General features: G+C 36.6%; 1 protein-coding gene across 3 annotated transcripts in view; it reads right to left on the reverse strand.

Annotated features, from left to right (window-relative positions):
* Positions 1–3,589: 3,589 nt before the first annotated feature.
* IMPA1 (inositol monophosphatase 1) overlaps positions 3,590–13,315 on the reverse strand; it is a 33,112-nt gene continuing 23,386 nt past the window's right edge. For all 3 annotated transcript variants that reach the window (XM_007073789.3, XM_007073787.3, XM_007073788.2), the window contains exons 8-9: positions 4,755–4,906; positions 3,590–3,857 (exon numbers count right to left, since the gene is read on the reverse strand). In XM_007073789.3, the coding sequence (XP_007073851.2) occupies positions 3,742–3,857; positions 4,755–4,906 (268 nt within the window). In that variant the 3' untranslated portion in view covers positions 3,590–3,741. The remainder of the gene's footprint in view (positions 3,858–4,754; positions 4,907–13,315) is intronic.

The following is a 13,315-nucleotide window of genomic DNA, read 5'->3' on the forward strand; positions in this document are numbered from 1 at the left end:
CTAATTACAGTAGCTCTGTAACAAGTTTTGATACCTAGCGGTGTAGTCTTCTAACTTCACTATTGTGCTTTAAGATGGTCTTTGCTATTTTTGGCTCTCTATATTTCCATGTAAGTTGTTAACCCTCCCACCTTATGTCCTCACCAAAATATTAGGATTTTGGTCGATTTCACTGAATCTACATCAATTTAACAAGAATATCTAAAAACTAGTGTTCAAACCAACGTGTATTATTACTCTATTCAGAGTTCAGAAATTTCTCAGTAATTTTGTTTTTCTGTGTAGAGCTCTTGCACATCTTTCATTAGTCTAATGAGACTAATTCCTAGGTAGCTGATAGTTTTTAAAATATTATGTATTTCATTAAATATTATCTTAGGTGTGGCTTATACATAGGATTACCTTACACTGATTTTTGCATTGACCTTACCTCTAGTAACACCACCAAAAACACTAATTAGAAAGTTTTGTCTACTTAGAAAATCCAAAAGGGTCTTCCATCCCATTGACTGTGAATTAATTTTATTTCTCCACTCAATCCTTATACTGTTTTCTTGCCTTGTATTTGACTATAGATTTCCCTATCAGCAGTGCTTGACATGCAACCCACAAATTTTAATATTTTCATAACAAAAAAAAAAAACTCTGAAAACAGAGGAACTTGAAAGGGACAATGTAGGGAATAAAGGGATAGAGTAACATTAAAAAAAAAAAAGCTAATAGAAGGACTGGAAGATAAGGAAATCCTTTGGAAACAAAAGCAAAGAAGTTAGAGAAAACAAGACGATGAACATAGGAGGTCCAATACCTAAATATGAGAAATTCCAGAAAAAGAGGACAGAGTATGAGGAAGAGAGGAAAGTATTAAAGCAGCCAAACAGTAAAGGACTTAAACTTTCCAGAATGAAAGGATGTGAATAATTAGCACAATGGATGGGGAAAAAAAAAAAGACAAATCTTATCCCCAGGAAATTCAGGATTTTCTTTTGATTTCTGGAGTTTTCTAAGATCTTCAATAAAAAAGACTTGTGGGGCACCTGGTTGGCTCAGTTAAGCACCTGCCTCTTGGTTTCAGCTCAGGTCATGATCTCACAATTAGTGAGATGGAGCCCCTCATTGGGATTCTCTCTCTCCACCCCTCCCCTGCTCATACACTCTCAAAATAAATATACTTCAAAAAAAGAAAAGGACTACTTGTTAATGGATTGCAAATTCAAAGACTGTTCATCAATAATTTTGAACAAAAGAGAGTGAGGCAAATTCTGAGGGAAAACTGTTTTCAACCTAGCATTCTAGACCTAGCCAAACTATCAATGAAGGAATAGACATTTTCTTGTGAGATTTCAAAACTTTCCCTCTCAAGTGCATTTTCAGAGAAAACCCCTGGAAGATGGGCTCAGCAAAATAAGGGACTGCCACAAAAAAAATCAAGGACACAGATGACTGAACATAAGAGAAGCAAAGAGAAGCCCCAGGAGGACTACTATGAACACACTTAGTAACCAATTCAGACTGGAAGAGATGGAAAAGGGCCCCAAAAGATGCATCTATAGGAGGAAAAGAAAGCAGTTAATAAAGAGGTTTTATAATCTTGGGGACGATGTGTTAATCTCAGGAAGAACAAAAATTACACAGGTAAGAAGATATAATCATAGCATACTAGTTGGTTAATCAGTGAATGAAAGTCCTTGAACACTGAATATAAACTTAATAACAAAGATTATATTAAGTAAATTAGTAATTACTATAAGAGGATGAAAAGGAGGATGTAAAGGTAGCTCAAGGGGGAGTTAGAAGTACAAAATCCCCATCTTCCATAACAGCAAGTTTAAATAATGAATAAAGTCAAATATATAGCAGAATATAGCCTTTAAATACATCCTTTAAATATCCTTTAATATACCTTTGAAATGATGAAGGTAAATACTAGAAGAAACTGCTAGAAGGTTTACAAACTATTGGCAGATAACTCACTTGTCAAACCTCTTTTTTTCAATGTCTAAAGAAATTTCAGCCACAAATTAATTGCATTTAGGGGGAAAAAAAGCTACTTTTTGGAAAATTATTCTAAAAGACTTTTAGAAAAGTTGAGAAAACTATAGACAAAAAAAAAACCAAGAACATACATTCAGCCACAACTGCAAGTGTCAACATTTACAACTCAACACAAATCTCAAACATAAACTATAAACTTTAACAAGGTTCAGTTATACTTAAAATTTTATGAATCTTAAATTTAATTGCAAAATTAACCACAGAATACAGTATATTTTTACTGCACATGACCAACAGTAAATAATTACAATACTCAAATCTTAGTATATTGAAGTGCACAATAATCCCCTACCTTAAACTTTATAAATGTACTTTTCCTTTTATCAAATACAAGGTTCACATGAGACTAACAAAAATTAATAGTCTATTCAAGTGTCAAAGGACAAGGCTAAGCAGTCAGTTGACCTTATTTAAAATGTTTATGAACCAGAACAATTTTCTTTGAGTTTCCTAAGACAAAGACTAGTAAGGAATATTTAAAGACTGAATAGAATCCAGTGGCAACAAAATTAAGGAGTTTGGGGAAAAAAAACACCATTCAATTAATAATACAGTTTACCTGCCAGATTGTAGGTCTCCTGTGCGCAACAAGATCAGTAGGAACAACTTTCAAACATTAATATTGAATTTAGTACAGTTTTTTTAAATGTTTGGTTGTTTTTGAGAGAGTGCATGAGGGAGACACAGAATCTGTAGCAGGCTCTAGGCTCTGAGCTGTCAGCACAGAGCCCGCTGCAGGGCTTGAACCCACGAACCGTGAGATCACGACCTGAGCCGAGGTCGGACGCTTAACCAACTGAGTCACCCAGGAGCCCCTGAATTTAGTACAATTTGATACTCTAATTATAGAATTTAAATTAGATGCCTGATAATGTTTTGAAACTTCTTTTTTTAAACATTGGGACTTTAAAAGATTCCAAACAAATACTGTAGTGTCTTGGAAAACATTAACTGCAGAAATGCCCACAAGTAGAAAGGATACCTGATGGTACAGGAATTGAAATGATATGGCAATGTGAAGAGTTAAAAGGAATGATATCGTAAAATATGAAAAGGATGAGATCATCTTTAACACCTGAAGTAAAAATAAAGGGTGAGCTCATTGCTTTATGTATAACTAGGAATTGCTACCTTCAAAATATCTTTTGAATGCTTATTTTTAGACCGCCCGTGTTTAACAAATACTCTGCTAGGAGCTACGTGTACACTGATGAATAAAACAAGGTTCTCTGCAAAGAAAAAAAACCTTGGTCTAGGAAGGACCCATTAATTCTTACAAATTTAATTAAATATGGCTTTGGGAACTAAAGAAAATTTTTTCCAAAAAGTTGACTTTGTAGTTAAGAATGCTTATGTACACAGTCAGAATTTCAGAGGCTCATATATACTTAGAAACTCTAAACTGCTATTTCAATCGATGATACTGTCTTATCAACTACCTGTATATCTTTCCCAAAGTGCACTCTCACAAGCAAAGTTTGTTAAAACAATGCAACATTTCATGTATTCTCGCATACCTAGTCTTAGTAAAATATACAACAAACTGCAATTTTTTAATCTGGATATCAAAGACAACTTAAGCCAATCATACATCTGAAATAAACGTCCTAAATTTTATAACATCATCAGTGTGTCAGCAAATACAGGGGCGATGGAACCGTGACTGAATACACGAGGCTGTTGCAGTTAATCTTCATCATCTCTTTGAAACGGTACTACTTGAATTTCTCTGGCTATCCTTTCTGCTAATGTTTTACTATTTGCAGCAATTATTCTTCGTGACATCAAGTCAAATGGCTCACCTAAAATCAAACCAAATATGGAAAATGGTTATATCTCATACAAGAATTCCTGTAAAACTAGTACAGCAATATGTACTAGGGTCAATCATAGTATTTTAACACTTTCAGTTTCCTTTACTCTGTCGCAGAACCATAATGTTTAAGCTCTGGCGATGCATAAATGAGTTTTAAGAGTATTTTAATAAATACCAGGTTTTTTTTGAGGGGGTTGTGGTGTCTCAGTCATACCAGTTTGAAAAAGGTTATCTTTACAGTTTTTAGTCTTTATTTAAATTCCAGTTAACATCAGTGTAATATTAGTTTCATCTATTCCTTCTTTTGTGTGTTCTTTTTCAATTCTTTTTATTACTCTTACTACCTCTTTAATGTTTGGGAACCTATGTTCATGAAATTTGCCTCCAAAGCATTTCATACCACTCTTCTTCCATTCCCTTCTTCGTTGCCTTTCTCCCAGATCACTGGTGAATACTTCTGGGCCTGGTTCACTGTAAAAAACTTCATCAGTTCAAAGCAAGCAGTCAGCCTCTCTAGGCCCAAGGCACAAAGTGATGGTGGAGACAGTTCACTGTCAACTACCACCATGATCACCATTCAAAGAGCTCTTGGTACAATCCTAAGATTCAGTGACCTTCTCTACTTTTCTAATAGCTTTTCAAGAGTTCCTGGTACCTTTAAAAAGGCTTAGCCATCTATCATTATTAGTCCCACATTACAATTAGCTTTTTACCCTCCTTGCCTGTCAAAATTTGATATCCTGATTTTGCAGAAAACCACATGGCTTGTTTGTTTTGCCTTCAACAGGTGAAGTGTAGTATATGTTAAACATTAAAAGAAAAAAGCTGTAACTAAAGGAAAGTCCAACAGAGAGAAAAATGCTTCAGTGTCCCATCATTTTACCTGTCACATCCATTAGCACTCCACCAGCTTCGGTAACAATGATGCCAGCTCCTGCCATATCCCAGCAATGAATTCCCATTTCATAATATGCATCTGCAACGCCAGTTGCCACAAGGCACATATTAATAGCTGCTGTTCCAACACCTCGGATCCTACCAAATAACATTTAAAAATAAGATGGAAAAAAAAAACTTTTAAACAGGTTCCTCCTTTAGTTTTAAGGGTTGATTGAGAGAATTTGAGTGAATATGGAGAATGTTAAAAAAAAATTATTTCATGATTTGTTTCATCATTTGTTACAGTGATCAGTGATTATGATGAGCTCAGATGATTAGCATTTTTTAGCAATAAAGTATTAAGGTATGCACACTGCCTTTTTGGACATAATGCTGTTGTACACTTAATATACCATGGTAAAATAAACACATAATTTATATGCACCGGAAAAAACAAGAAATTCATCTGACTGGCCTTTTTGCTGTGGTCTAGGACCAAACCTGCAATATCTCTGAGATATGCCTGCATTTATAATGGGAAACCTTCTTTATAATGGTCTACCACTATCAAGTGGTATTATTATCACCAATAATGGGACAAAAAGGTATCAAGTACCTCTTCCTATGATGCACTGAGAGACAACATTGCTTGTCTGGCATTCCGGCCAAAAATGTAACTCTAATCTTTTGTTTTCTCTTAAAAAAATTTTTTAAAAATGTTTATTTATTCTTCAGAGAGAGAGAGAGAGAGAGCACGAGTGGGGAAGGAGCAGAGTGTGTCAGCACAAAGCCCAGTGCAGGGCCTGAACCCACAAACTATGAGATCATGACCTGAGCCAAAGTCAGACGATCAACTGAGCCACCCAGATGTCCCTATGTAACTTTTATCTTGAGAAAGCCAGACAAACCCAAATCAAGGGACATACTACAAAGTAACTGGCCTACATTTTTCAAAAATAGCAAGATCATAAAAGACAAAGACTAGGCAATAGTTCCAGATTAAAGACAATTGATGAGAAATGATAATTAAGTGCAATGTTTGATCCTAGATTGGATCTTGGATCTATTTTTCAAAATTTGCGTAAGGCCACTATATTAGGTAATATATCGCCATTAATTTCCTGATTTTTGTAACTGTAGTTATGTTAGGGAGTATCCCCCTTATTAAAGGAACACACACTGAAATGTTTAAGAAAAAGGGTTCATCATGTCTGCAAGTAATTTTCAAATGTTTTTCCTCAAATTCCTTTTGTAATTGTTTAAATTTCTGAATATAAGGCAATGCTATCTGTTCACAGAAAAGGAAATAACAGGAGTTGGGGGAGAGCTGGAAGACGGCACACTAGGAGGATCCTGAGCTCAACTTTCCCTACAGACACACCAAGCCAACAGCTACATTTGTGCAACGAACTGAATAAGGACCCAGAGTCTGGCAGGACGGAGCTTAATCATAGAGAGACCAGACCAAAAGGGTAAAAGGGGCAGACATGCAGTTGGGAACCAAAGCCCTCTGGTGAGACTAACCACAAACAGGAAGGTCACCACAAACAGGAAGGTCACCACAAGCATGGAGAAGTGAGATGATCAGGCTCCGTGCCACGTACCCTAGGCATTGTGGAAACACACCGGGAAGACAAGTCCCTGTAACAGTTGGCCCTGAAGATGAGTGGGGCTTAACTTCACAAGCTTTTAAAATCAGTGGGGTTTAACCCCAGGTACTTTTAAAATGAGCCAGCTTAGTTCTGGAAGAGCTGGAGGACAATAGGAAACAGTCTCTACCCTAACATAACCCAAAATAAGTAACCCATAATAAATAACCCAGCCTAGACACAGCATAGAAGCAGTAGTTTGAAAAGTGCCTGTGGTATATGTGGAAAGATAGATTTATTTACTATCACAAAACATGCGGTGCAATGACACATCTTCAGGAAACTTCTCCAAGAACAAAAGTGGAGGCAGGCACCACTTCCCTTCATCTCCCCCAGCTTAAATAGCCAGATACATGTGGGAACTTGTGCATTCTCCTTCTATTTTGCTAGAACCACCTGCCCCACCCCCACATTCACCTGCAGACCCATCCCATACAACTCCTCCCACAACTCGACAGGCATTCCCCAAATGCAGCTCCTGCCCACCACATCCTGCAAGCAGCCTGGGCAGGGACCAAGTGACTGTCCCTTGGATAGAGGGGTAGATAACCCCACACACCAGCACACCCACAGTTCCAGCAGCCAAACCTTTTAGCTGACCACCCAGGAAGGGTGCCCTGCACCTGGTGAGCCTACGGCTACAGCAGACAAGACTGGGTATAGGCATCTAGTATGGCTGCTCACCCCTTCCGAAGAAAGCCTCTCAGGGAGCCCCACAGGGAGAGTGTTCTGCCTTCTGGTGGGCCCACAGCTAGGGCAGAGTAGGTGCAGACATCTCCCACATACAAGCATGCAGTGACCAAACCCAGCATGGTGTGCCCACAGCAGACACAATAGGTTTTTGCAGCCAACTGGACTAAAGGCAAATGTGACTCAGCCACAACAGTAGGGTGGGCACAGCCCCCAGAAGATATCCGAGGAGTGCCTGGTTCTGGTGACCAAGGGCCATTGTGCTACATGGCACCACAAACTTCCCTTCGCAAGGCCACTTCTCTCAAGAGCAGGAAACAGACCTTCCTCATACACAGAAATAAACACAGAGAGTTAGTCCCGTCTCCTCATTTTGTCTATGTTCCAAATGAAAGGACAAGGAAAAAAAAATCACAGCAAAAAGGCTAAATGAAATGGAGATAAACAATATGCCTGATGAAGAATACAAAGTAATGGCCATAAAGATACTCACTGGACTTGGGAGGAAAAAAAAGTAGAAGATCCCTGAGATCTTTGACAGAGAAAAAATATAAAAACGACCAATCAGAGATGAAGAACTCAATCCATGCTAAAGGGAATCAATGACAGAATGGAGGATGCACAAGAACAGACTGGTGATCTGGAAGACAGGGAAATGGAAAGCAACCAAGTTGAATAGCAAAGAGAAAAAAATAAGAGAACTCAACGATTTCATCAGGCATAATAACATTAGCTCTCTGAAGGAGAAGCAAGAAGGGGCAGAAAACTTATTTGAATAAATTATAGCTGAAAACTTCCATAACCTGAAAGAAACAGACATCCATATACAGGAGGCAGAGACCCTCCAACAAGATGAACCCAAGGAAGTCCACACCTCCCTACATCATTTTTGCCATGTTATTTTTAAAAAATTTTTTTAAAGTTTATTTATTTTTGAGAGAGGGAGAGAGGGAGAATGAGTGAGGGAGGGGCAGAGAGGGAGACCCAGAATCTGAAACAGGCTCTAGGCTCTGAGCTGTCAGCACAGAGACTGATGCGGGGCTCGAACTCTCGAGCTGGAGATCATGACCTGAGCCAAAGTCGGACATTCAACCAACTGAGCCAACTAGGTGCCCCTTGCCATGTTAATTATTAAAAGAATTTTAAAAGCAAGAGCAAAAAACAGATGCATACAAGGGGAATTCCATAAGGCTACTGGCTGACTTTTTTGGCAGAAACTTGCAGGCCAGAAGGTAGTATCATGATACAGTCAAAATGCTTACAGGAAAGTATCTGCAACCAGAATATTCTACCCAGCAACAGAACTGTTTGGAACAGGAGAGATAAAGAGTTTCCTAGACAAACAGAAGTTAAAGGAGTTTATCACCACCAAACTTGACTTACACAAAATGTTGAAGGGAATCCTGAGTGGAAAGAAAAGGCCATAATAATAAGAAAATTATGAAAGAAAAAATTTCACAGATAAATGCAAACATATAATAAAGGCAGGTAAATCACTTATAAAACCAGTATGGAGGTAAAAAAAAAAAAAACATGAAAGTAGTAAAATATACAAAATGAGTCAAGGGATACACATAAATAAAAGGATATAAAATATGACATTCGTAGGGTGCGTGGGTGGCTCAGTCAGTTAAGTGTCTGACTTGATTTCAGCTCAGGCCATGACCTCACGGTTCAGGAGTTCGAGCCCCACACTGGGCTCTACACTGAGAGTGTAGGGCCTGCTTAAGATTCTCTCTCTCTCGCTGCCCCTCCCCTGCTCATGCTCTTGCTCTCTCTCTCAAAATGAATGAATAAACTTTAAAAAAAAATTCATATATATATATATATATGACATATATATATGACATATATATGACATATATATGACATATATATGACACATATATATATGACATATATATGACATATATATATATGACATTCATAAAACAAGGGTGGGGAAGTAAATATTTAGTGCTTTTAGAATATGTTTAAACTTAAGCAATCATCAACTTTATATAAACTGCTACACCCATAAGATTTTATATAGGAACCTAATGGCAACCACAAATCAAAAACCTATAATAAATAGGAAAACACAAAAAAAGAGGAAGGAATCCAAGCATAATACTAAAGGCCATCAAACCACAAGAGAGAGCAAGAGAAGAAAGGAATAGAGAAGAACCAGAAAATAAGGCACAAAAAAATGGCAAGAAGTACATACCTATGGATAGTTACTTTTAATATAAAAGGACTAAATGTTACAATCAAAAGATACAGGGTAAATGAACAGATTAAAAAAAAAAAAAAAAAAAGACCTATCCATTTGCCACCTGTAAGAGGCTCACTTTAGACCACTTAAAGAATGGAAAAAAAGGTTCCATGCAAACAGAAGTGGAAAAAAAGCCTGAGCAGCAATATTTATATCCCACAAAACAGACTTTAAAACAAAGACTGTAACAAAAGACAAAGAAGGGCATTATATAATGATAAAGGGAAAAATTTTAAAACAGGGTTAATAATTGTAAATATCTATGCACCCATCATTGGAACATCCAAATATATAAAGCAATTACTAACAGACCTAAACGGAGAAATTGACAATAATACAATAACAGTAGGGGCCTTTAACACAACACTTACATCAATGTATATGCCATCCAGACAGAAAGTTAATGGGAAACAGTATCTTGAATGGCACATTGGACCAGTGGACCTAACATATATACGAAACATTTCATCTGAAAACAGAATACACGTTGTTTTCAAGTGCACATAGAACATTCTCCAGGACATGTTAGACCATAAGACAAATGTCTATAAATTCAAGATTGAAATACTATCAAGCATCTTTTCTGGCTACAACAGTATGAAACTAGAAATCAATTACAAGAAAAAACCTGCAAAGAATACAAATACACAAAGACTAAACAATATGCTACTAAACAATCAATAGGTCAACCAAGAAATCAAAGAGGAAGTAAAAATACATGGAGATAAATGAGAAATACAACTGTACAAAATCTTTGGGATGCAGCAAAAATGAATTTTAAGAGGGAAATTTATAGCAATACAGGTCTAACTCAAGAAACAAAAATCTCAAACACCTTACAAACCCTTAAATTAAGAAATCTAGACAAAGAAATATGGCCCAAAGCTAATAGAAGGAAATATTAAGACTAGAGCAGAAATAAAACAGAGACTAAAAATAAACATGGAAAAGTTCAATGACACCAAACTGGTTCTCCACAAAGGCAAAACCGATAAACCTTTAGCCAGATTCATCAACAAAAACAAAGGACTCAATCAGAAATGAAGGTGGATAAACAACTTATAGCACAGAAATACAAAGGATTATAAGAATATTATGAAAAATCATATGCCAACAAACTGGGCAACCTAGATGAATAAATTCTTAGAAACCTATAAACTTCCATACCTAAATGAGGAAGAAATAGAAAATTTGAACACACCAGTAACTAGCAACGAAATTGAATCAGTAATCAAACTCCCAACAAACAAAAGTTTAGAACCAGATGCAGTCACAGGTGAATTGTACCAAATATTTAAAGAGTCAATACTAAAAGAAAATACACACACACACACACACACACACACACACACACACACACACACAATACATATTCTTCTCAAAGTATTCTAAAGGACAGAAGGAGGAAAGCTCCCAAATTCATTCTATGAGGCCAGCATTACTCTGATACCAAAACTAGACAAAGACATTATAAAAGAAGAACACTATAGGCGATTATCTCTGATGAACATGCAAAAATCCTCAATATATTAGCAAACCACATTCAACAATACATTAAAATGATTATTCACTATGACCAAGTGGGATTCATTCCAAGGATGCAAAGATGGTTTAATATTTGCAAATCAATCAATGTGATACAGCACATCCACAAAATGAAAGATAAAAATCACATGATCATCCCAACAGATGCAGAAAAAGCATGTGACAATTTTCAACATCTGTTCATGTTAAAAATCCTCAGCGAAATCGGTTTACAGGGAACATACCTCAACATAATAAAGGCCATATATGAAAAGCCCACAGATAACATCATACTGTGGTGAAATACTGATGCCCTGCTTTTCTTCTTAAAAAATTTAATGTTTATTTTTGAGAGAGAGAGAGCAAGACAGAGCATGAGCAGAGGAGGGGCAGAGAGGGAGAGGGAGACATAGAATCTAAAGCAGGCTCCAGGATCCGAGCTGTCAGCACAGAGCCCGACACAGGGCTTGAATCCATGAGCCGTGAGATCCTAACCTGAGCCAAATTTGGATGCTTAACTGACTAAGCCATCCAGGCACTCCTGAGAAAGCTTTCCTTCTGAGCACAGGAACAAGACCACTTTTCTTGAACATGCTACTAGGAGTCCTAGCTGCAGCATTCACATAAAAGGAACTCTCGTGCATTTAAATTGGCACAGCTACTGTGGGAAACAGTATGGGAGGTCCTCAAAAAAATTAAAATAGAAATAGCATACAACCCAGCAATTGCACTACTGGATGCACTACCTAAAGAAAATGAAAACACTAATTCAAAAAGATGTATGTACCTTTATGTTTACTGCAGCATTATTTACAATAGCCAAGATACGGATGCAACCCAAGGGTCTTTCAACAGATGAATGGATAAAGAAGATGAGAAATAGAATAGACAGACATAATGGAATATTACTCAGCCATAAAAAAGAATGAGACTTGACATTTGTGATAATATGCATGGACCTAGAAGGTATTACACAAAGCAAAATAAGCTAGAGAAAGACAAATACCATATGATTTCAATATATGTGGAATCTAAAAAACAAAACAAATGAACAAAAATAGATTCTTAGATATAGAGAATAAAATAATGGTTGCCAGAGGGGAGGTGGGTGGAGGGATGGCTGAATTAGATAAAAGGGATTAAGAAGACAGGTTTACAGTTATGAAATAACTCACGGAAATGAAAAGTACAGCATAGGGAACAAAATCAATAATTTTGTATATTGTTGTTTGGTGACAAATGGTGACTACACTTACCATGGTGAGCACTAAGATACAGAACTGATGAATCATGTTGTACACCTGAAGCTAATCTATTACCATACATTTATACTTCAATTAAAAAAACACAAAAATTTTAAAAAGAAACAGGAATTGATGACTAATGTATTTATTTTGTATCTAAAATATGAAAAAAATAACACTGTACCTCAGTACATCCTTTGTGCCAAAGCAATTTAAAAATGATTAAAATTTGATGTCAAAGGTTTTACTGCCTTTGTCTTACTGTATATCAAATTTAAGAAAGAACTAGTAACAAATGTTTGCTTTCCAAATACATAAAACCAAATTAACTTTAGTGGCTTTTGTTAGTTTATATGAAGAATGGCATATTTTCTCCCTTGTCCCACGGTACATGTGATGGTCCATAGCTCATGTCCTAGAAAGCAAATACCAAGATCTTTCATGAATAACCCCTTGGTATTCTATTCAGATAGAATTGTAGGCTGGAGGAACGATAGCGATACATACTGGTAATGCTTCTGTCCATTTCTAATAAACTCCTTTATTGCTCTCAGGCAAGGAGTCTTATAGTCAGAAAGAACATTCTTTTACAGACAAATATTACCAGAGAGTATTCAATTACCAAATAATTAAGGCTATGGTCTACATTGTACAAATGTGTTCTGAATCCTATCTTAGTCTGATGCTTCTATAGAATTGTGATACTGAAGATCGTTCTTAGAGATTTGAGTTTGTGCCACTGCTTAAAACTATAATCTTGAAAAAGTTTCCTTTTCATGTTTTACTCTTCTTGTCATCAAAATGGGGATACCAACTTATTTTGAACCACTGTTTTAATAGTCATAATAAACTGATGTAAAGCACCTGGGAAGTGCCCAGCATATAAAAGGACCTCATAGACTATATTTAAGATGAAATTATTCCCTAAACCATGATGCCAGAAAACACAGCAGTAAACAAACAGTGCATTTCACCTAAGTAAGTCTCCCAAAATTAAAGGAAACAGACCCATAATGATTTAACTTTGCCTCATAAATGTCATTTCCTAATTAGGAACCTATTAGACTGTTCCTACTTGTTTAAGGCATGCATTCAAATTATGACTCCCTTTAGTTTCGGGCGCGCGCGCGCGCGTGTGTGTGTGTGTGTGTGTGTAACCCTTCTGAATTCACATTGAAAAACTCAAGAATCAGCAAAATGCAAA

Source organism: Panthera tigris, chromosome F2 (genome assembly GCF_018350195.1).
Source record: "Panthera tigris isolate Pti1 chromosome F2, P.tigris_Pti1_mat1.1, whole genome shotgun sequence".
Classification (NCBI taxonomy): domain Eukaryota; kingdom Metazoa; phylum Chordata; class Mammalia; order Carnivora; family Felidae; genus Panthera; species Panthera tigris.